Source organism: Pungitius pungitius, chromosome 13 (genome assembly GCF_949316345.1).
Source record: "Pungitius pungitius chromosome 13, fPunPun2.1, whole genome shotgun sequence".
Classification (NCBI taxonomy): Eukaryota; Metazoa; Chordata; class Actinopteri; order Perciformes; family Gasterosteidae; genus Pungitius; species Pungitius pungitius.
Window position 1 is genome coordinate 14,911,501 of NC_084912.1, and position 24,536 is coordinate 14,936,036.

The 24,536-nt window shown below is 44.0% G+C and overlaps 2 protein-coding genes across 3 annotated transcripts in view; one reads left to right on the forward strand and one right to left on the reverse strand.

Annotated features, from left to right (window-relative positions):
- The window catches only part of dntt (deoxynucleotidyltransferase, terminal), a 57,973-nt gene extending 55,805 nt beyond the window's left edge, over positions 1–2,168 (reverse strand). The window contains exon 1 of the mRNA XM_037466291.2: positions 1,984–2,168. Within this exon, the coding sequence (XP_037322188.2) occupies positions 1,984–2,168 (185 nt within the window). The remainder of the gene's footprint in view (positions 1–1,983) is intronic.
- A 4,286-nt stretch (positions 2,169–6,454) lies between these two features.
- Positions 6,455–24,518, forward strand: blnk (B cell linker). Of its 2 annotated transcripts, XM_037466123.2 has the most exons (24): positions 6,455–6,712; positions 6,862–6,924; positions 14,351–14,397; positions 17,980–18,045; positions 18,380–18,426; positions 19,735–19,772; positions 19,870–19,981; positions 20,219–20,319; positions 20,428–20,500; positions 20,618–20,701; positions 21,811–21,836; positions 21,923–21,951; positions 22,046–22,096; positions 22,184–22,208; positions 22,295–22,346; positions 22,469–22,523; positions 22,630–22,648; positions 22,737–22,767; positions 23,104–23,179; positions 23,269–23,297; positions 23,422–23,477; positions 23,576–23,659; positions 23,742–23,897; positions 24,320–24,518. In XM_037466123.2, the coding sequence occupies exons 1-24, from the start codon at positions 6,644–6,646 to the stop codon at positions 24,434–24,436; spliced, it is 1,506 nt and encodes a 501-aa protein (XP_037322020.1). In that variant the 5' UTR covers positions 6,455–6,643; the 3' UTR covers positions 24,437–24,518. The 2 variants fall into 2 exon arrangements, with proteins under 2 accessions (XP_037322020.1, XP_037322021.1); XM_037466124.2 differs by lacking the exons at positions 6,455–6,712; positions 6,862–6,924; positions 14,351–14,397 and adding an exon at positions 17,522–17,631.
- Positions 24,519–24,536: the final 18 nt, after the last annotated feature.

Here is a 24,536-nt window from a genome sequence, read left to right on the forward strand (position 1 = left end):
CATGAATCATTAACTGTGCAGAAGCTTACTTTATCCCCTGGAGATGCAGCATTGACCTCATTCTTTTGGTTTTAAAACAAAAGGGCTGAAAATATCGGCCTGAGACAGTGTTTGAAGTAACCGGCCCGGTTACAGTGGATCAAATCAGCCTGACAGTTTATCATTTCCACCACAGACTGAATGCAGCGGCCACTTCGTAGAAACAAAATGTCTTCTTCTCCTGTCTATCGCTGTTTGAAATTAAGGACCAGCTCCCACAGAAATCAAAGTAGAAATGTTATCCTTTTATCTTTTTTCTTATCTTAATGAAACCACTTAATTTTTGTGTGTCAACGTTAGGTGAGCTAAAACACCTCTGTCTCTCGAGTGATTCATCAATGAGCCTCCAATTTAAAATTAAAATGGGTTAATCCCATTTAGGAAAAACATGGAAAGAGAAGGTTGAAAAAAATATCTGTCTTCCCACTTCCACCAACACGTGGTTAAAATGTCAACGAACTAAATTCATTTAATGGCAGTGGTTTGTGAAACAGCATTCCTTGTAGGCCATCAATCAGCCGGGACAAACATGTCGATATTTGGATCCATGTTCATGTGCTTTCAGACTTGAAATTGGGCCAATGGGGAGAGAGTGTGTATATGTGTGTGTGTGTGTGTGTGTGTGTGAATGCACACGGCGTGTCCGACCCATATGCTCCATGGAGGCAGCCTGCCTCTAGCTTGTGTAAGACTAGGCCTGCTTCAGGAGGTGTTGCCATCAAACCACAGCTGATATCAGTTTTGTCGGATTGCAGAATTAATGTCAGTTTGAGGCGGGCGCACTCTACTTCCTGTTGTTGGTTTCAAACAATCGCATCAAGCCAAGTGTAACCGTAGGAGCGCTCAAGCTGTGTTTCTGGGAATGCTGCCACGGCCAAGCTGCCACGCGGCTGGCGCGCGGATCCGCGCGTTTAAACGCTCACGACCGCATGCGCACACACACACACACACGCGCACACACGACTCAGTTAAGCTACACCCCGACAGGCGCCTTTATTAACCTAAATCCCATGTTAACTTCAATTATTTTACCTAAAAGGAATATACACGTTTGCAATAACTGCCTTTCATGGGAATTTTCTAAAAGTCAAAGTGCTTGCGTGACAGAAGCAGAGAAACACACACACACACATAATACCCACCCATCCACACACACACACACACACACACACACACACACATGCTGTGTTGACAGTTCAGGATTTAAAATATGCTTTCAAATCAGAGGCAGAACAAAAATGAAGAAGGTCCCCTGCTTCTATAATTGCAGCAGAACATACGATTCATCATGACAACAAACATGCTCGCAAAAACATCTTTCCTAAGTGCAACATCACAAAAAACTCTCAAAAGAAAGTGTGCTCTGTATCTATTTCTTTATGTTTTTTTGTTTCTTCCCCATTTCTTCCTCATCCTAAACGTATTTATGTAGTAGTGGGTCATGGCAAAAATCCAGAGTGTAGAAGAGAGGGTGGATGCCCTTACACCTACTAATTAAGTAGCCATAAGACCGCAGTGGCTCTCCAATTACATAATAAAACTTCCTTAAGAAAACGGCAAACGGCATCTTATTGGAGAAGGGCTCTTCAATAATGCCCTGAAAATGTCTTTCTTTCCTTGGAAGGAGCCTGATTGTTGATGGTTGTTATCATTAATGACCCTAACCCTATCAGTCATAACATCATAACATAACAACTTTAAATTATTTTGTAATCAGTTCAAAATAAGCATTCACATTGCTCCAGGGCCAGACGGAATATACAATCACGCACACAGGCCTTTGTGAGTTAGAGAAGAAGCCTTGAAAGTTGACCCCAAGGTCAAAGCAATCCGGCTAGTGCCATAGCCAAATAAACACAACAAACACAGAAAACACTTTACGTTCTGTAAAAGCTTTGAGCCGCCTTTGGTCAGTGAAAATGGTGAGGCCCTTTTTTTCCCAACCTGAGGACGTTTTCCACGATGAAGCCCTTGGACGTGGCCAGCTGGGTCAGAAAGCTCCTCCTGCTGCGGCCCATTTTCCTCTCCACCAGGAAAACTCTGACATCCTCGAACTTCACCTCTTTGCACTTGGAAACACCGGCTTCCGCCGGTCTGGACCTTTTCCGCGCACCAGGAGATTGGAACATCTCTTCTGAGGAGAGCTACACAAGTCTCCTTCACTTCTAGGAAAATTTGCTTCTTCTACTGAGCTTTTTTTTTGGTGTGTGCGTGTGTGTGCCACGTAACTTCCATCCGTGGAAAAAAATAAACACCACACACTTCGGTAAAGTCGCACTTGTTTATTTCACAGTTGTGGATGTTTTGTTATTTGTCCACCAACTGCCTGTGTGTCAGTTAGAGCAGGGTTGGTGAGAGTTGGCAAACATGAAAAGCTGACACAGGTGTTGAGAATTTGGTGTTTACCAAAAAAGAAACACCTGGCATGATCGAATGATTGAGGATGGGGGATGGATATGGAAGAAAAACACCCTCTCTTGGCTTCATTCACTTCCAGCAAAAGTTGTTCTGCTGTAGTTTTTCCGTGCAGTTGTGACTCCACTCTCTTGGCCGGAGGGGGGGCTTCAACTCCTGGGACACGCCTGAATTCTGGTCACCTCGCCGACCCCTCGCAGCTGTCCTGCCATGTCCGGTTCGCCTCGCCACTCACCGGCTCATTATGTCCGGACCGAGTCTGAGCCATCTGCCATCCGGCGCTTTAATTAGCTGCTCCCTAAAAAAAGAGAATCTTTGTGCGCATTTCTCAAGAGATCCCACAAGCTCACACATGGCCTCTGCACACACACACACAGGTACTGTATATGCAGACATCGATGATTAGGAGCATTCATCTGTGCGGAAATGAAAATGGATTTAAAGCTTTTGAACTCCTCGTCTTTTCTTTTCAAAGAGGTGATTACACCATGAGCCATTGCGTCGTGTTGTTTTGATTTCCTCCGCTGCAGCGGTCAACTATGCAAGGATTAAATGTCACTTTGGTTTAATTATCTACAATAATGCATACGCTTCAGTAGACCAAATAGGAAGCGTTTGTTGATTCTACTCTAATTACTAAGCCCGTGTTCTGGTGCTGGACAGACTCTCATCAGCGTGGGGTTCTGAGGGTTAACCGTTGTCACAGGGCAGACCGTGCTAATTGCTTGACTATTTACCCCCTCCCCACCTCCCAATCGCTCAGCTGTATATGAGGGTCTTGGCCCCCATTCAAAGTGAGACAGATGAAATTCTACCATTACTAAAACTAATGGCTCTTCAAACACCAGCAGCAATCACTGCAAAGAGCAATGAACCCAATTTCTCTCTAGCTTTCGTCCGGGGATACATTATGACATCAATTCTGGCAACTGTTTAGAATAATCGCTGGCATCTTAGCTTAGTGGTATAATTGAGTGGGTGAGTTGGTGAGGCGAAGTGAAAATGCTGTTCAAAATCGCCGGACTTTATTTTACGCTAGATGATGACTCCAAAGATGTCTATACTGCAAACGTGCCCCCATACACGGAACATTAATCTTTTAAAGTAATGGTTACCATAAATATTGATTAGTGTTGTTTTAAAGCTACTTAAAGGAAAAAAACAATTGTAAAGTTTATGATTATGGGTTAAAAAGTCCACCGATCCGACGAGTTATTCAACTTGAGACGGGTCCTTTAGGCTTACTACATTGAATATGTTCAAATTCAATACCCACCAGTGCTTCGAAAAGGGAGAAAACACGGCCTGAAGGTAATGACAGGGTCTTGTTATCCAGGTTCCTACTGTAGAGTTGTTTCATTAATATTTCAGGTGAAGAATGCTTCCCAAAAAGGCTGTGCAGAAAAAATGCCCCAGTAACAAAAGAAAGTCACAGAAAAAGAGCTAATGGTTTCCTTTTCTTTTATTGGGTGTAAAGAAATGTGTTTTAAGGTTGTATTCATTATCTGAGATAATTTGATTTAGTGCTGGGTAATGTGGGGATGAACCACATGCACACTATTGCTGGAAATAATTGGAAAATGTAGAAAATAAAGTAATTACAATATTCCATTTAGACACAGGAACTGTTTAAATTATATTTGAGTTGAAGTAAGGCAAAGCTTTTCTTTTTTTGCTGAGAATTAAATTAGCTCATGTAGTTAGGATTTCATGGTGTAAAGTAAGTAAAGGATTGAACTTACCCGCACCTCTAAACTCACAAATAGACCCATAGTATCTTATTTCTTTAAAACTTACTTAAAAGAGTTGAGGTGAAAATGAGCTAGGGGGAAAGTTAACATCAGACTAGCGCGGCCAAATCATGGCTCTAAATAAAGAGACAAGAATGGTGGCGTTAGACGATTCAGAGTTTTGCCTGAAGGAAGAGTTGCTAGCAAACGCTATTGAGCTCGCCAACTAGCAAGAGAGGACGATTGCTAACATGGCTTCATGGGGATTCATCGGTCATATCGACGCATTCGACGAAACAGCAGAACAATGGGCTACCTACGTGGAAAGGGTTGAACATTTTGTTATGGCAAACGAAATTGAGGAAGACAAAAGGGTTGTTAAAACCTATGGACTTTTACGTAGCCTAATAGCTCCGGATAAGCCTGGAGAAAAGGACTATAATGATATTGTAGATGCTTTGCAAGGACATTTTTCTCCGAAGTAATTGCCGAAAGATCTTGTTTCCATAAACGGGACCAACAATAGGGAGAATCAGTGACTCAGTACATAGCAGTCATTAAAAAGTTGTCAGAACACTGCAAGTTTGGAGCACACTTGCATGACTCAGAGACAGGCTAGTGTGTGGATTGAATACAGAGGCAATACAGAAAAGATTGCTGACCGAGGCCGCGCTCACTTTCAAGAGGGCAATGGAGATAGCCGTGCCTACAGTAGCAAGAGAAACGCATCAGCTAAGCCGTGCAATGAAAGTGCATGCTAGTTCAATGAATAGTCAGCATCGCAACAAGTGTGTGCGCTGTGGAGAAAATAATCATAAGGAAGTGGATTGTTACTACAAGGATAAAAAATGCCACAATTGTGGAAGGACAGGTCAAAGACCTGCCAATCCTGTCAACTTACCCCGAAAGCACCAGGTCAATCACCTCTCCATCCCTGGGCATGGCCTGAAGCTCCATGGCAGAGAATCCATGTTGATTTTGCTGGCCCCTTCCAAGGCCATATGTTCATGGTGGTCGTGGACGCTCATTCTAAATGGCCGGAAGTGCATCTCATGAACTCCACTACAACTTCCAAGACCATACAGGTGTTGAGAGGGCTACTTCCAGAAGTTTTAGTAAGCGACAATGGCCCCCAGTTCACATCGAGTGAGTTTGACATGTTCATGAAGGGAAACGGAGTGAAACACATACGCTCCGCGCCATTCCACCCAGCCACAAATGGGCCAGCAGAACGCTTTGTGCAAACCTTCAAGCACTCACTGAAACACTCGCCAGGGACAATGTCAATTCAACACAGACTGGATGCGTTCCTGTTGATGTATCGCAACACTCCGCACTCAACAACCAAGGAATCACCAGCCATGCTGTTCATGCGTCGCAAGCTGCGATCAAGACTTGAGAGTTGAGTTGGAGCCTCCACCGCTGGAAGAAACGGAGTCGTTCCCCGGTTCAGTAGAACTGCCTGCGTTCAAGGACACTGTTCCAGAACCTGCTATTCATCCCACGGTTCCAGAACCTTCTACTCCTGATTCCGTGAGTGTGGCATCACCACAGGTAACACCAGAAGCCACCAGCACACCACTTCGAGAGACTGGTAAGACTTGTATGTAGCTCACCCATTCAATTGATGCTTCAGTAAACTATTACAGTTTAAGCCATGAAGACGCGTCCGTTTATCCTTCACATTAACCAGGTACTCTAAAGTGGAAACCACGAATACATAACACTTATTTTTTGCAAGCTAAGACAACTGCTGCGCCCAAAAATAATAATCAAATTCACCAATTACACGTGGGATATAACCCACAAAAGTTTTCTTTCATCCTCAGTCTTTATTATCATGTTTATTTCTAAGTCGCTGTTCCATCTGACATAACCTCAGTTACATTTCTAGTGTGAAAGATGACAACAACAAAAAAAACAACCCATTCCCTGGTTTGCTAACTTCCAAAAGTCGATTAAACACACTCTCCATGCAGCTAATTTAAGCCGCTATTATTACCAGTCGAGCAATCTTTCATCTCTTGCGAGTCAGAATAGTCTCGCGCCTCAAATAAGATTACACCTTGAAATCAAAGTAAATGTACAATTTGTTCCCTCTAGCTTGACTGTAGATGAAGCGAGCCCTGTGAAGCTGAAAGTCAGGGGATGATCACTATGATGACACTTTGGTTTCTCTATTGGACTTTTATATGTGGCTTTGAGGAAGTCCATGCTTCCCTTTTGGGTTGCTGCAATCGAACCTTTTGTGACAGACTTTAATTTAGAAAATACAATCAATTGGCACATTGCTTCCCGTATAAGGAGAGGAAGAGGGAGCGTGCGTGCTGGTTTTAATGAGGCTGTACTTCTCCCTGCTGAAGCTGACTCGTTGCAGCCCCGGTGCGTGACGGGTCAGTCCCTCACCGCACTTTGAAAAGCACACTCCTGCTCACAGAGGCTCCCCGTTGAGACGTAAAATGAACCTGCCGTCCAGAGAGGAGTGTGAGGCCTGGGAGCACGCGCAAGTCGCCTTCTTCTTGAGCAGGGTGAGTACAGGAAAGATAGGAGACGAAATACTGTGAGAAAACGTCGTTTATTAATCTCATGTTTGAGTTGTTGAGGTACCGGGGGGGTGGGGGGGGGGGGGGGGTTATGTAGCTACATGTGTAAACTAATTTGTTTTTATTGCCCTCAGAACAAAATGCAGGACTGTGCTGCAACGGTGAACAAACTGAAAATGAATGGACTAAGACTTCTGGTTAGTAAATCCCTAACTTCTTACTTTCATCTGAACTCTCCCACTCGGTCCCTGGTGCAGTTTCATAATCTACTAATCTGTTCTTGATCATATCAGCGTTGCGGTTGTGTTCAGTTTGCTTCTCTAATTACGTCAAAATGAACAAATCCTCCTGAGCAATTATTATAACGAGCTTAACAACAGCAGAATTATGATATTTTCCTCTAGCTATTTGCTAAAAAAAGGAACCTTGGAAAAACTCATTTCACAAAGCCAAATATTGGTCACTTTCTGCTGATTCACTTATATTTAAATGTTTTTGAAGGAGTTTGTTTCTTCCTGTTAAGAACTTTAATCCGAAATGTTTCTAAATGCTCTTTCTTGAGAACATTGATGTATGAGCTTATACTATAAATTCTTAAACTGTGCTTACAGTGCTGCTAATGTCCAAAGTTGAAAAACAGGACTTTACGGTATATGAAACGTGTCACGCAGCAGCTTGTACTTCCCACACATTGTGTAATCAGTGTTCCTCCTCTGATGTGGAAGTCAGCACATATGTTGCTACTTCTGCTTTTCAAAAAATGTCACCCTGTGCGTTGTGTCTGTCATCGGCTCTGTGTGTCCCTCCTGTGGGGGTCTTTCCGCGTTGCTGAGAGGCCAACGAGGATGGAGAGAGTGAAAACTGTGGAATCAGACTCGGGGGATAATAAAGCTGTGATCCCTACTTATTAAGTAAGTGTCATTAAATCTGCTCCAGTCGTGGGAGTTGGAGAAAGGCGTCTAATGAGGATTTTATGCCGTGAAATAACTGGAGCATATATCTCCCTAATATTTAGGATCTTGAGGACTTAACCTCAGTAATACCTCTGCATGTCTCCATAGAAGCATTTGTTTACATGTGTCCTTATAGAGCCCACTTCTACACACTTCACTGACCCTGAGTTGTATTTTAGATAGAATATTGAGTCATATTTACCTTTTATTCTGCAGACTTATTTCCCCCCAAAAATATGCTCTGTGGATATTTATAAGCCAAAATGATTAATGTTTTAGAGCCGGGGCTTTGATGTGCAAGTTACTAGTGCAGATCTGATACATATACCGCATTCTGTGCAAGGCATTTTTTCTTATAGGCAATAACAAGGCAATTCAAAGTGCTTGACGTAAAACCATTAAAAACAAAAGTAAGGAGATTTACAAATAGCAAAGAGCATTGATTGAAACACAATCATTAAAAAATATAGATATAATAACATTTGCATTGTAGCTTAAGAATTCAGAAACACAGAAATGGTCATTAAAAGGCAGCAGCCAACAGAAAAGTCTTTAACCTGGATTTAGAGGAGCCGAGGGGCCCAGCAGACTGCAGCTTTCTGGTTCCAGATATGTGGAGCAGAAAAACAGAACGCTGCTTCTCCAGGTTTAGTTCTGACTGAAACCATTTAGTGCTTCATAAGCCAACAGCAGGATTTGTTTGACAGGAAGCCGGTGTAAAGACCTGGTCCGAGTGAGGACTCGAGCTGCAGCGTTCTGCATCAGCTGTAGCTTTCTGATTGGCTTTTAACAGAGACGTGTAAACACAACGTCTGGTGGAGACATGAACCCTCAAATCCTAGATATATTCCTACGGTGATAGTAGGCTGATTTCGTTACTGTCTTGATCTGTCTTGGGCTGTTCAGGTTGAGGTCTGAATCCATAACTACACCTTGGCTTGTGGTTCCCACAGCTTTACCAGCAGGCACACCCTCGCTCTATAAAGCTGCAGACAAACCCACGCTCGCATTGAACGGCAATTTTTCACAGCAGCAATCAATTCAACCAGCTCCAAGGCTGCAGAGACAAACATTCACACTGCACTCGGGTGCGTGGACTTCTGTACCCTGTGCTTGATTTTACACCTCGCAAGACACGCAGCAACGTCCGCCGTGATGTGTCAGGCAGAGTGAAATATCATTGGGATGGATTTCAATTAAACACGCGAATGAATTGACTTCACTTTAAATGAAGTGTCAATAAGCATGTTTGCCATTTCTGCGGGCAGGTTGAGAAGTCAGGTCTAAATATAGAATTGTTGAAAACTATGTCAAGCACAGTCAGGCACCTGCAAGCGTAGCTTGGGCTGTACAATAATTGACCTCAGGCAGACTGCATAGGTGGCTTTGGGTCAATAGGATTGCAGGATAGTTGCTCCTCTTCCTGCGAGAATCTCTTCAATACATTTACTGAAAAAGTGTTCCTAACATGGATGGCTTTAATGCAAAATATCAACAAGCAACTATTTTTGCAGAGTTTATTTGTCCCTTCTTCTGTGTACAAAGGCCTTGGGATGGTTAACCTAGTGATTGTAAGCATGCAGATTTATCTCCACACACAAGCCTTGTTTGGGAATTTGTGGAGATTCCTTCATTAGCGTATTATTGCCACAAAATTATTGAGTTAGAAACTCTTGCTGTCAGGTACATAAATGTTGTGGGTTTTGAATCTGTGGCAGGAGGGCTTCTACCACAGGGAGGATGAGCCTGGCGAAGAAGGATGAGCGTATTAAATGTACATGACTACAACCCACGTGGTCACATGAACAAATCATATCCCTCCGATGCTAGCAAAGCGTTCTTGCTAACTTGAAACTTTTATTTATTTAAATCCAATTCAACTTTGCTCTTTATAGTAGCGGTTTCCAACAGTAGTGGCAATGATTGACGGAGAAGAAATCTCTTTGGCTGGCCAGGTGGTTTGAGGCTTTTCTTTCTTTTTTTTTGCCACTTCTGAAGGACGGCCTCGCCAGAGCCGGTGGGTTAGCTGATGGATTACCTGGCCATCATACCGTAAAGAAAGAGCCTTCTGTGTGCATACAGAGTGATTTGTCTCTTTGTCCTTGTGTGCCATTGTACCTTATCCAAAGTTACCACATACTACGTCATCTGTGGAAGACAGAGTCGTGCTAATATTTAATCTGCCTTTTGCATCCACACAGGCTTTCGTTTTGACATCCTTATCTGTTAAAGTTATCACTGTAAAGGCGTAAACAGCCACTCTGTAGCGTCTCGCAATCTGATCTAAGTTCCTGTTGCCAAAGGATTTTGCAACAGCCACTAAAAGCTTTTCTGGGCCAGTGTAAGTTCAAACGAGGCGCATGGAGTAGTGTGATGTGCTGGGAGCCGCAAGGTTGGCGGTTCGAATCTTAGCTGCCCCATGTGCCATGTCGAAGTGTCCATGAGCAAGACACCCAACCCCTAATTGCTCCCCAGGAAAAATGTAACGCATGAGTTATAAAGCAATGTAAGTCGCTTTGGATAAAAGTGTCAGCTAAATGACATGTAATGTTAGCAAAACAGATTATTGCACATTTTGTATGATTTATTACTCCAAAAACGGCTTCATTCAAAAATGTTATGTTGCAGGCTATGACAACCATTATCAATATTAAGCATTTTGTGATGTTGTTGTTAATCATGTTGCCATATTAAAATCAAGATCATTATGTTTTAATGTCACACTACATCAAACTTTTAAGATCTCCAATTGAACATTTATTAGATTCCATCCATTGCCTGGTGCAGGCATGGTAGCCTTCTTAAAAGGAAACATTTTTCTCCCTTAATCAGGACATTGCAATTATACATATATCATCGTTATGCCAGAGGGCCGCCAGTGAATAAGGTCGTTATGCGGGCCAATGAAGGGTACAACAATATGTCCATTAACTTTTCAGCACACACACGTTTTTAATAGACAAAAGGGGGTAAATTGTGACTCTTAGTCACCTTAAATAGCGGCAGAGGAGGAAGGAAGTATTCTAGGTGGTTTTTATTATGCTAAATTCAGTTTGACTCATCAGTAACTGAGCGTGTGTCTGAGGGCACAGGGCCTGTACCGGGGGCTCTGAGTGACATCCGGCGAGGCTGCTGCTGAACCTTGCCTTTGGCTTCCTTTGCATATTCATACAATGTTTATATAGTAGATGGAGCAAAGGTCGCGGCGGTCCTCATGAAAATGGGGAAAATCGAGTAAGCGACCGGATGCATGCTGCTACGTGCGCGTCATCACATTTCACCTCTCGTCAGCCTCTCGTCATTTAGGAGAAGGAGAGAGAGCGGCTAACGGATAATAGTTCGGTCTGAGCTGCAGCGTTGAGGGGAATGACAGTCAGCCGGCACGCCGTACGTAGATGAAGGTGTTCTCCATCTCTTTGATGCCACGTTCGCTCGCACAGGTAGACGGGTTAAAAGAGACATTGTAGTGGATCAAAAGAGCTGTCGGCCTCCATCTTTGTGACGCCGCTCAGTCCCACTCAGGGACGGCTCGCATGTTTGGCAATTTATATCACACGGCGGCTTTATTACCGGGATCAAATATGTACAGCGCCGTGTGGAGAACTTTAAATGATGGGAGCTGTGTAAAATGTATGCAGGCCGTGGTTAAAAAGCGAGAGGAGAAAATGTATGTGCTCAAAAGAGATTAGGTGCTCATGTATAACGCAATCCACATTTCGGTAGAGAATAAACACCCTTAAACCACAATGCTTCCGCTTGTGATTTTTTGGAACATTCAGGGGTGGGATTTGTGAACATGTGGAATAGAAAAGTCTTTCACACTGGGAGGGTTGTGAGACGTTGCACAGCTGTCGTGTGAACACACCAAAGCTAATTTTGAGGGCTGCGAAGCTGTTCTCTTTATCGTGACATGCAGCTCATTTTGAAGGGCGGCCATAATGAACGCGCCACGCTTCAACACCCCCGCGTGGCTCGCCGTTCCGGACGAAACAAAACAGCCACGTGGGAACGAGGAGTGGTTAATTATGTGGCTGCTGTGGGGTGAGGCTGAGATTTCACACCGTCAGAACTGACAGAAAGGGTTACACGGTGTGTACGTGGCAGGTTGTGTGCTTTACACCACAGTGGTTCTATTGGTTGGGCCTCAGGTTGTCTAAAAGACTACGAAAACTTTAACCATTCAACTAAAGCTATGGTACAAAATCTTACAAAATCCAAATCACTCTCTTGGAGGAAAACAACGGAGCAGAACACAATGACTTGGTTTTCAAGGCTCGGTAACTACGGCACGGCTGGAGTGAACGCACAAACACAAGGGCAGAAACAAACCCACTGGCTCAGGGCAAAGGGAGACGCACACTAGTAGTACACATGGAGGAGAATGGGCAACAGGTGGACACAATCGGGAATCAGGGAAGACAATCTGGTGACACATGAGGAAGGGTAAGTGAACTGAAACGAGGGGAGAGTTACTATTTCAAAATGAAACAGGAAATGACGAGACAAAAAGAGCAGACAAAATAAAACCAACCCAACCACTTCCCCGCGGTGTGACACAGGTCAGCTTACATCTGACAGCCAAGACCTCAAGGACAAAGATGTATCCAAGCTTCCTTTGTAGCCGCGGTTCAGTAGGGTTGCGCGAGAAAAGCAGTTGTAGTCCTATTTCGATCCATAAGAAACAACAAAAATAATGATATGGTGGATGAATATGCTAATCCTTTGCATATGTTGGATTAGTTTTAGGTACCATGATTAAATTTAAACTTGTAGGACACGATGCTCATGCTATGAAACCGTATGTTAGCATGGTTAGATCATGAGGAGGGCCTTACGAAGCAGCAAGCTATTCTTCAGTAATTGTGTTGGTTTTAAGTGCTGCTAATACTTCCACCAGGTCGTCACATTTCCATATATTTCACATATTGTGGCTTTAAAGGGGCCACAAAGCATTCATTCAAATAATCTTTAGAATGTTGGCCCTCTTTGCTTTTCACACAAGATGTAAAAAAGATTGGCGCGTAGTTTCCGTTAACAAATGCCAATTACACCGTATGTTATGAAAGCGTGTAAAACCTGTGGATGTCATTGAACGCTGCTTTAAGGCCGAGTGGCTGCAGCTTGTAGAGCTTTTGTGTCTCATTTGAACAAGCACAGGCACCCCTATAAATTATTCAATGTGGGAGCGGTGTTTGAGTATCCACCGGGGCGGACGGGTTTTTTTCTGTGTCAAAAGGCTAAGTCAGATTTTATACCGATATTCTCCCGTAGGCCAGTCGGATGATCAAGTGTGTATCTGCGGGGCAAAGGTTCAGTTCTTTGAAGGAGGTAAAGCCTTTCATACTAAGTGATCGCCCTCTCTGATTTACAAGTGATTAAATCACAAGCTCTGCTTTAAGGGCTTATTCCTCAAGGTAGTACGTCCTGCTGTCGCACACGCCTTCCCACGTTCACACACCGAGGAAACGTGAGCTGTGTTATCGACCATGGAAACAGCTTTGAAAAATGTAATCAACTGTAGGCATCTTAACGGTCCACCATCACCTTTGCTCCATGTGAGTCTCCACAGGTAAAGGGCCGTCCATGTATTATTCATACCGAAATTGGCTGCATTAAACTCACTCTTCGTACATTAGCCTCCTACCACAGGCCTCTCTCTGTTTGCTCATTTTGTAGCGCTCAACGAAATGTGCAAACTTTTCCAAACATTTGTTGTCCCAGGGATCGCCATCGCCCCATGACAAGTATGAGCCAGAGAAGAGACGGGGCGAGTAGCGACCCAGGGCGCTGAATTATGAATGAGAAAGGGAATACATAATTTAGCGGGATTTTGTTGCATATTTTATGGTAATCATTTCCTTTCATTTGCGAATCACAATTGCCCAACTGCAGAGCAGACATTAAATGCAAGCACACAATCCCAATGCTGCGGGCAGCCGATTTGGTGATTTCTGAATGTGGTGGTGTGTGTTTTCAGCCACAGCAGCAAGCGCTGCGCTTGAAGGTCAGCAGCTTTAATTCACTGATTGTAGACCAGGCAACTGCGTGCAAAAAAACGTCTCTATCTCCTAGAGATTGGGTCATAAGTTCAGTGTATGTGATGTTGGTCCATGACTTGGTTCATAGCAGCATTGACGAGCTGCTCTGTGTCCTGCATGTGTGTAATGTGTGTAAACGGATGTGATCCTGCAGCATGCTCTGTGCACAATATGTACCAACAACGTGGTTCTTCTCCCTCTTTGGTTCAGTTTAGCAAACCAAACAGTGGGGATGAAATGGCTCTTAGTCGAGTGCTGCCACCTCCTGTTGGCCAAGAGGCGGTGCATGGCCACTTTAAATGGTTTTGTATCGCAGCGTTAATACACCAGGATGCTCTAATGCAGTGGTTCTCAGCCTTTTTTTTGTGATGTAGTGATGACTATTTTTGAAAGGAGTTTTGAATGGATTCTTGGATTTTAAAATCAATCTCACGTACCACCTGGAGTGCCTTCACGTACCCCCAGGGGTACACGTACCTCCATTTGAGAACCACTGCTCCAATGCACATGTTTGGCAAAAAGTGACCTAGTGACCTCTGCAGTAGGAAGTAACAGTCACTTGAGAACGCAGTCACTTTTTCCCCAACTTGTCACAATGCGTTGAAAATCGATTTCTCTGTTGCTTCCCCCAGAGCCTGTCTGACAGTGACATGAGCAAGTTCAGTCTCATCCACCAACCGTGAGTAAAACCTTCACTCCACTGTCATCACACATCTCACCAAACACCTCCCCCTCTTCTTGCCCCCCCCCCCCCATTCTTCTGTCACCTTACTTGTCATCAAGGGAATCAAACATAGCAGGCTCTTCATATCTCACAGGATTGTTCAATTATTTTTGTTATTTTAATTGTTTTATTGTACTGGAGTTAAAGGGTATAATATAACTGTGTGTGTGTGTGTGTGTGTGTGTGTGTGTGTGTGTGTGTGTGTGTGTGTGTGTGTGTGTGTGTGTGTGTGTGTGTGTGTGTGTGTGTGTGTGTGTGTGTGTGTGTGGCTGGTTTGCCACGTTGATTGGAGCACCTGAGTGTCAGAGGCTGACTAATTAAGAATGGGTAGACAGTGATTTTCAACAAAACTAACCCTCAAACTCCTGGTATTCACTACTTATTCTAATTTTAAAAATTAAATTATTAGTTTGGTTTTGTCCTGTTGTCAGGTTTACCCTTTGGTTTAAACAAACCCCCCCAAAAAGTTGTTAATAAATCAAATTAAGCAACTAACTTAACTGTCATTAGTTAGGGGACGCATGTGGATGTGATGGTGTCTACAGACAGTGTGGACGTGGAGTGGAAGGTGACTTTCCACTTTTGGAAAGGCTTGGGGCAAATATGACTCTTGGCTCTGGCCACTTGGTTTACATTCAATTATTAGATGGGCTTTGTTCTATTGTCAGGTTTACCCTTTGATTCAAACAAACCAAACCAAAAAAGTGAACTGATAAGAAATCAAATAAGTTAATAACAACTAAACCAACTACTAACTACTACTAACTGTGATTAGCTTCTCTCTCTCTGAGTGAGGTGGTGAGCTGAGAGCGTTGACACTGATCTTTTCTTGTGATTTATTGTGAATGTTGTGTTTAAACTAGGTTTACTCTCCGGGAGAGTAGAGAGAAGAGATCAAGCGTGATCTGGACCTGTGAAAGAAGTCTATGACTGTACAGTCATGCAGGCCATGATGGCCTGAATCTAGCTCGAACTCGGAGCTTTGCTTAATTCCCATCTTCTGGACATCCAAAACCAAACAAACACAAGTGTTTCGTAGACATACTGTCTAGTAACCAAGAAAGTTTCCATGTGATGTCTATGGTAGTTGGGCAGGTGAACGTCATAAGGCTGGTGCGTGGTTCTGCAACTGCAGCTTTGTCTTTATGCGCAGTTGTGTCCTATGTGTCCTCCAAATCGGCTCTTGGATGGCTGCATGTGAAGTCTTGAACCTCTTCGCTCGCCAGGCGGTTGGTTTTCTGCTCGCTCGCCAGCAGTTTTTCTTTTTGACAGTAAGACAGTCAGCATCAGAAATCAGGAATGAGGAACATTTATTGCGAAAGTATGTCAGACACACAAGGAAATGGTGCATTACATCGGACAGTAGAACAATGAGACAATGGACAAACAAAACAAACAACAGTTTACAAATGAACAATTTTTTACAATGGTATCTCTGCATCTAATTGGTAACAAACCTCGTCTTTGGATTGGCTGGATTTCATCTCTGTTGAGAGTTGTGCACAGAACTACGAAAAACCATTTCAAGTGGTTGGAAAATCAAAGTTATGAGATCAAGTTGAAATTATGAGATAAGACAGTGCGGGCTCATCGTTTGGTTACCAATACGGACCAGTCTGCAACCTGGTCTTAATGTGGGCCGAAGTGAGACTCCGTATTGAAATGAAAACTAAATTTAAAATAAATATTTATTTTTAGATAAACATGGCAACTACAACTAATTGAACATTGTCAGACATGTGCTTCCACTTTTGTGTTAGAGTTTATTTATGGGGTTGTACCAACCACTTCTTCATGGCATTGCACCTTGAGCTCTGACCCCTTCGCTCTAAGCTGCACAGATGACTGTGGGTCAGAATAAACAGAAAAAATATTCATATGCATACTATATTATATAGTAGTAGTATATGTATTGGAACACACAGGGGGAAAATCCTCCTTTTGAATTACAGCATATAGTAGTTACTATGCAACACAACATTTTCTACCGTCTCACATCTCCAGCAATCTACTAAACTTCTTAAATGGAAAACGTGTGGTGAATTAAATTGGTAATAAATTGCTTATAGGAGCATACGTTTCCCAAATGGTTTCACAGCAATCTCTAAAGGCTCTGCTCACTTGTGAGTCATACACAGCTCCTCCAAATCCAAAATGACTCTTCAATTCTGGATGCACACTTCTGACCAGCGAAGGCTCACTGGTTTCTCCTCTACTCTGGTTGACTGTGGTTGACTGCGACAAGAGGTATAACAGACATTTAACAAAATTAAAAGGCTTTAAACGCATTACTCACCGCTCTTGGTCTTCTTCTCCTTTGTCCTCTACACACTCCCCCCCATATCACTGCTCCTCCCCCACCGACCTGTCTTCTGTGATCCTCATTTCCAAACAAAATCACCTTTTACTGAAACATGGTATTGAGACTAAAGCAGGACAACTGGGCTGAAATTGCAATTAGCTTGGACTGATTATTCTTTGATTTTCTGCTAAGAATTTTAAATATTTACTAGAGAAATGTTTGAAATTTGTCATCTTTCTTATTTGAATGTGCTTTTATTATTCACAGTTAGGTCCGTATACACTTGTGTATCGCTGAATGTGTGAAGAGTTTTAAAAATGTGGTTTGAGAATTGAACAATGCTTGTTAGCAATCGAAAAAAAACTGTAAGAATACAAGTTTAAGGCACATAGGCTTCACTTTTCAGACGCAGAGGATTGTCTGTGAAACTGCAACGAGGGCATGGTTGACCAGTTAGGGAAAAAAAACTGTTCAAATATTCAAAAATGGAATTGGTAGACAGAGAATTACAGATATGTGATGCAATAGTTCTGTTTACTGAAATCGGTTGTTATGTGTTGTTATGCGTGCATGTGTGTGTGTGTGTGTGTGTGTGTGTGTGTGTGTGCGCGCGCGCGCGCGTGTGCATGTGTGTGTGAGAGAGAGAGAGAGAGAGAGAGGGGAAGAGAAGGGGAGCGGAAAAGAGAAGTGATTTTTTCCTGTGGAGGCAGGTCAGAATGAACTCCCCCCACCCCTCTATGACAAAGACTTGACTCAAAGACAGTTCCACTCATATTTCTGCAAACCCTCTGACGGCACACACTGAGTGCACCGGAGGACGCTGAGATGTTAAACATGAGTATGGATACGTTAAGTAAACTCGCTGCTCCTGCTACGGTAAAGATTCGGTAAGGAGTTCAGTTTTGTTTACACCATAATGGCAATTATAAGAGTGTATGTATATATGGATTTTGATTTTTGTAATATGGCATCAACATCGGTTAACTTTCATTGGCAACCAAGAAAAGGTTTGAAATCAAACTAAAAAAGTAATTTGTTTGTCTAAAAGAGTCATAAATCCGTCCGTACACACAAACCGTGTCAAAAAAGTAGAGAATTCAAGAGAGAAAGAGGAGTGACTAATTGACGCGAGCGTTGCGGCCATCTCTCCAAAGAGCCCTTTAATGCTGACAGTGACTACTTGCACACCGCAAAATACATTTCTCTGTCTGCGAGTGACGAATCGTGTCTTCCAGGCAGCTTCAGAAGATCGTACTGGACATCAAGAAGAACGACGGCAGCCTGCTGAACAAACTGAAAAGGTCAGTCTCAAACATCTGCAGACCTTCACCACGTTGTACCACTTAATATCGGGACACAGATGTCTGAGGATGTGTCTGTGTGGTGCATGCACGCAACATTAGAGAATGTCGATTCCTCTTTCACAACCGCTGGAAAAAAGAGTAAGACCCAAAGGCCAAACAGGTGGTTGTTTCGAGATCCTTTTACTGCATATCAGTCCCCTCAAAGGACAGATGCTGTAAGGCTATACGCCCGCTGGGACGTAGGTATGCAAATGGGATGTCTTCTTGGCTGAGAAGAAGTGTTGTTGCATTCTCTACCTGCTGCTGATGTCACTGTCTCTCTGTACGGCAGGCTGAAGAGCAAACCAAGTCCAAAAGTGCCCACCAGAGATTACAGAGGTGAGTCCTGAGGCGTTATCGCACAACGGGATGCAAAATAACACACGACGATGGTAATAACGGCATCCAGGTGTGTTCAAGTCCGTCTGGCGATCATGCTCAAATGGCAACCTGTAAAGTGACAGAGCCACCGTGGATTGTCTGAATGTGTCTTCCACGGCCTTAGCATGGAATTCACTACTAACAGCAGGAAGCATCGCAGTGAACTGCAGCATGTCGGCATATGAGCGGCTTGGAAAAAAGAGAGAGAGCAGAGAAGTTTGAGTTTCTATAAAGCAGGTTTTCATCATTTCACATCAGCAACATTACATGCGTTTAAGGAGTGCATTTATAAAGTAGACAATATACTGTTAAAAGATCAGTTAGGCAGAACATATTAGTATATATATATAAAATTATATCAACTAAAGGCTTATCTCACTTTGCATGTAATGAATCTCTATAATATATTAGTTTCACCTTTTAAGTTGAATTACTGAAACTAATGAGCTTTTGCACGATATTCTAATTTTTCGAGTTTCACCTGTACATCTCTGGGCACTTTATATTCAGTTTTAAAACAAGTTACATAACTAGAAAAATCTGAAAAGTCAGAAAAATGTGTGAAATGTAACCTATTTCGTTATGGAATATGTAGTGGAGTAGATTTATTAAGTACAACATTGAAATGCTTTAGTAATCTACAAGGAATTTACATATAGCAGAGTTGGTTAGTTGATTTTCTCATCTAGATGTTAAGGCGGTCTGCTTACTTCACTTATTATGGAGATAATGCCGTATATGATCACAAAAACAGCGCTGAATCATCTGTGTTACTAAGCTAAGTTGTTAATACCCTTGCAGTTTGGATTTTTAAATGAATTATCTCGTATTATATTTTCTTTTCCACCAGAAAACCCCCACCTACGACACATGTTTTATCTCAGTCTGACGAAAAGGATTCGTTCTCATGAAGTGTACAAACGAAAATAGACAAAAAAATTAAACAAAACCCCACTGTGACTGAGCTTTAGGAAACAAGTAGATACCATAACACCAGTTTTCAGATGGTTTTTCTAACATGCTGCTACATTGATGCTTCTGTGCCAGCTGCATTACAAAAACAATAACTATTATGTCACTTTCTATCAGTTGAAGAGGTGAGGAGACGCGCTCTGCTGGTTCCTCAACACTCGGCTCGGATCTATAATTAGACAATGTGCCCTGACACCTGCTCGAGTGAATTCAATGCATGTTTGATCGTTTTTTAAGCTTCCTGGGTTTAATGAAATACACAGTTAGATGTAATGTCTTTTTAAATGTTTACAGATACCAAGAGAGACGAGGAACTCTCTGATATGGAAAATGTAAGTATAGAGGAATTCTTCATTTATAAACAATTGAAAGGGATTTTTTCTTTCCCCTGGTGTCTGTTTGGAAACATTACAAATATGTCTTTCCCAGGACATGTACGAGGATCCACGCGGGGACCAGGACGACAGCTACGAGCCTCCCCCCAGCCACATAGCCTTCACCGCCACGCCCTCTGCTTCCTTGGCGGTGGGGGAGTATCTCGGTCAGTGACGGTCACCTGACAAAAATAAAACTCTGCACTTAAATTTTACCACATGGCGACCAAAAAACATCTCCTCGTGATGATATTATTTTTCACACAGTTTCTATTCTTCATAAGCTTCTCCTTTCCAGCGATGACTCGCATGGCACTGTTGAAGCCAAAGGCACAATACACAGAGGGCTTCAGGATGGAGCTCCATGCAAAACCTGACGCCCCGTTTCTGCTTCTCCTTTCCAGACAACCGGCGAAAACAACCCATCCGCCCTCCCAGGATGCCCCTCAGCCCGGGCAAAAGAAAACAACTGCCCCCCGAACCCACTGAGACCACGAGCGATGCAGTAAAGAAACTTCCCACACCTCACGTAGCTCACAGGAAACCCTGCCACAGACAATGCTGCGTCGCAGAGAATATTGCAATACCAAGTGGATTGCTATGTTTTTTGCAGGAGGACTACGTCAGTCCCAACTGCAGCATCGACGACGACAACTACGTGGAGCCTGAGGAGAATCCATCCCCAGGTGAGCTACGCACCAGAATAGAGAGGAGACAGAGTGGAAGCAGCATGTGGAAACCACTGGGTGATGAAGATACAATGAAATGCATGATGGCGATGATCATCTTTGTGCTCTGCACAGATCCTGTGGTGCACGCCGGGGCCAGAGCAGGGAAGGAACGTCCAATGTTGCACACACCTTTAGCAGAACGTCCACCCAGTCCTGGTAGGTATACAGTAACAGTGCTGTGCATCAACACCAGTTGGCAACAGGGTCTACGATTGATCCTGATAACCAGCGCTCATCACGACTTGCTTACCATCGATGGCACTTTTGACCACCTTTCTCCAAGCATGGTGATGTTGAGATAAAAAAAACACACAAATGGGGGTCCCATGCTTTATTTATGAGCCCAACTGCTTACGGAAAGAAGCGGTTTTTGTGGCTCAGGGTCTATGGTCCTGATGAATCGCAGAGGGGAAGGGGCTCAAACAGCTTATGTCCAGGGTGAAGAGGGTTCAGCTCCAATCGTGCCTGCTTGGTCCAGGGTCAGAGGAGCAAACTAGTCTTGGCAGGTTGCAGCCAATCACCCTCTCTGCAGAGCGGACGACACGCCCCCGTCCTTGGCTGTGGCTGCAGCATACCAACAATGGCCGTGTAGAAGTGCACCAATGTTTTTGGCAGCTAGAATTTCTTCAGCTGCCTCAGGAAGAACATCCTCTGCTGATCCTTCTTGGTTATGGAGCGGATATGGAGCTACCACTTGAGGTTCTGGCTACTGATGGAGCCCAGGAAGTGGAAGGACTCCACTTTATTGGTGGTGAATCACACCGGGTGATGGGGGCAGGTGGGGCTGCATTCTTCAGAAATCCACAACTATCTCTACTGTCTTTAGAGCTTTGAGCTCCAAGTTGCTCGGCCTGCACCAGATGGTCAATCCCCACCAGAGATGAGTTCCATATGGGTGGTGTCATCCACGAACCATTCTAGCCCATCCAATAACTGTTACGCAGTGTCCCGACCAACATCCCCATGTTGCCAGCATGGCTAAACACCTGGAAAAATGGCCAGGCCTCCTTTTCAGTTAAAACATAGAATAAACAGATTACAGGTGTATGTGTGAAGTGTCTTTGTTAATACAAAGAGACAGTGTAAAGCAGGGAGTCAACACACACACACGCACGCACACACACAGAGAAAGAAACGCCATGGGGCCGATCCTGCTTCAGGCTGAAGACAGTTTGAAGAAAGGAAAGCAATGACATCCAGCACAAATGAACCTCTGCCTTTGTGCCTCTGCAGCGTGTCTAATTCTGGCTTTGTTTGCTTTTCAGACTTCTACGAAGTTCCTGACAAAGAGGTACGCTTTAAGGTCAAGTATTTTTTCAAAAAACATTTACATGTGGCATTCATTGGGGTTGTTCTGTTTTATGGTATATTTTACAGGAAAACTCATTATCTCTTCCAGCAAGCAGGTCAGTGGGAGCCTGCTAATTGCACAGACGCACAATAAATATAACAGCAGTATTTTAGAAGATTGCAGTCTGAGACCTAAACATTCCCTTGCAGAGCGTGTCCGATCCCCACAAGACATTTTTTACCTCCGAGGCCCAGCCCCAGGTAGGACTGAGCGCCACCCCCTTTCTGCTATCAAAGCTGCCACGTTGCCTTCCTACCGTACCAATAATGACTTGTGTTTTTCCTCAGAGGGAATCGGGAGAGACCTCCTGCTGTAAGTGCTGTGCTTTTGCAGAGATTTGCCGCATGCCACGCATGCAAGACGAAGCAGGCTCATTGGTTATTTCGGTTGTTTTCTAGATCCAGGAGCCCGCGGAGGACGATGAATATGAAGTTTGTGAGCCAGCTGACAGTGAGTTTGAAGTCAGCGTGAACCATCTAGTGGGATCCGCTACCCAGCCGACGATCAGAAAGATATATTTATCTACAGTAAAAGGACAGTAGAAGATAACTTGTCATTGTTTGCTCCTCTAGATTCTAGGGATAAACCTGCAGACAGACCTTCTCTCCCAAGACCTTTGTCCAGAGAGTAGGCACCAATGAGCCAAATATTTGTTTTAATGACATGTCTGTTTGAAGCTTATAGAAGGGAATAACTGAATGTCTGGCCATTTCTTTTTTTTCTCTCTTTACAGCAGGTCACCAAAACCTTCGGTAGGAGCCGAGAAATACTTGTCTTTAATAGATCGTTGTCTAATGCTTCTGATTATGAAAATCATTGCTTTTTTCTTTTCTTTTGCAGAAGCCTGTTTTTAAACCAAGGGAATTTGAAAGTGAGTCTTCTTTAATGCATTCAGATTTCGTGTGTAGTCAAACCGGAGCTTTCCCTAAACATTGAAATTATGGACGATCATTTGGTTTGCTTTCTGCGTTCCTTTCAGCATCTTTTGCTTTCCAATAATGATCTTATTCCACACACATGCTGCATATACTTATACAGGTGACTGAAAGAACAACTCCTCCAGTTCAAAGAGAATGCAGACAAAGCAAATGTTCAACAAGCTTTCTAGACTGGAGAACAAAACATGTACACATTTCATTGGTGGGACGCTTCTTCGATTTCCCCTCATAAAACGCAGCCTGATCACCATCCGTCTGGATCTCCACAGGCCGAACGCTGCCCGCAAAGCAGAGCGACCAGAAGCCCCCGCCGAAGGCTTTTACGCTGGACATGAAGTGGCCAAAGTAAGACGCGCGGGCAGTTTGACGCGACGCCTGGGGGGACCTCGGGGGAGACTGCGATTAATCGCCTCTGTTTGTCGTCTCTCTTGCAGGATCCCTTTCCCACCGCTGACCCCACCCAGTGAGTACAGCCCTTTGCTGGTCTCTCCCAGACACGGACGGCCAGGAGGGGATTTGCGTTTAACTCCAGCCATGTAGTGAAACCACCATCACCATCATAAAGTTTGTGTCTCTTGTGGTCCCAGAACCGGCCAACAGAGGAAGTGTTACCGTTGAGAGTGGGTCGACAGACCAAGACATGGTGCGCTCTTGCAACTGTTCTGTTGTAAAGATGACTAAAAAATAATTGAAATAGCTGCATTGGAGGAAATCCGTTTTCTCCATTTCCTTTGATTTCAGGACTCCGACCTCTCCCAGAAACCCTGGTATGCCAGCGCATGCGACCGCAGGACTGCCGACAACGTCTTGTGTCGCTCAAATAAGGTGAAAAATCCCGTCCTAATCCGAATGAAAGGTCTGTGGTTGGTCTCCCATAAGCCCACTGCCATGTTTCTGACTGTTTCAGGACGGGGCCTTCATGGTGAGGAAGAGCTCGGGTCAGGACGCACAGCAGCCCTACACACTGGTGGTGTTCTACAACAGCCGCGTGTACAACATCCCGATCCGCTTCATAGCAACAACGCAGCACTACGCCCTGGGGCGAGAGAAGAGAGGGGAGGAGGTACAGAGGGCGGGTGGGGGGTGGGGGGGTTGAGGGGGGCATCTCAGGTTTTGACTGTGTATTGGTAGATGGTAACTGAAGGAAAAGGACAGCAGTTTTGTCTCTGTGGGCGAGCATGTTGACCTGATCTTACGGTCGAGGTGGTTCGAAATGCAACGAAATAACAGCTAGACCAGAAATCTGTCAGGGGGGCACATTGCATCGCGGGGATTGTTTGCAAAGTGCGTTCTGGGGAATTTTGAGTGGAACTATATATATATATATATTGAGCATGGTCTTTACACTTGGATGAAATAGAGTGAACACTGTGCACACACCTGGGCGCATCAGGAAAAATCTCCACTTTCTCCTTAATTCCCAGCAAGACGTATTCAACGTGGAACAACAAGGAACATGTCGAAACTCCTTTTCTCTTTTCGTAGCACTTTAGCAGCGTCTCCCAGATCATCGAGAACCACCAGAGGACCCCGCTGGTGCTGATCGACAGCCAGAGCAACGCCAAGGACACCACCAAGCTGCGCTTCCCCTCCAGGCCCTAGAAGGGCCCCACGCCCACCCGCTGCGTTTCCGTCAGACTGTTAACAGACCCCCGCCTGCGCTGCTGGACACGCAGAGCACCGCCGCATATGTTTTCGTAAC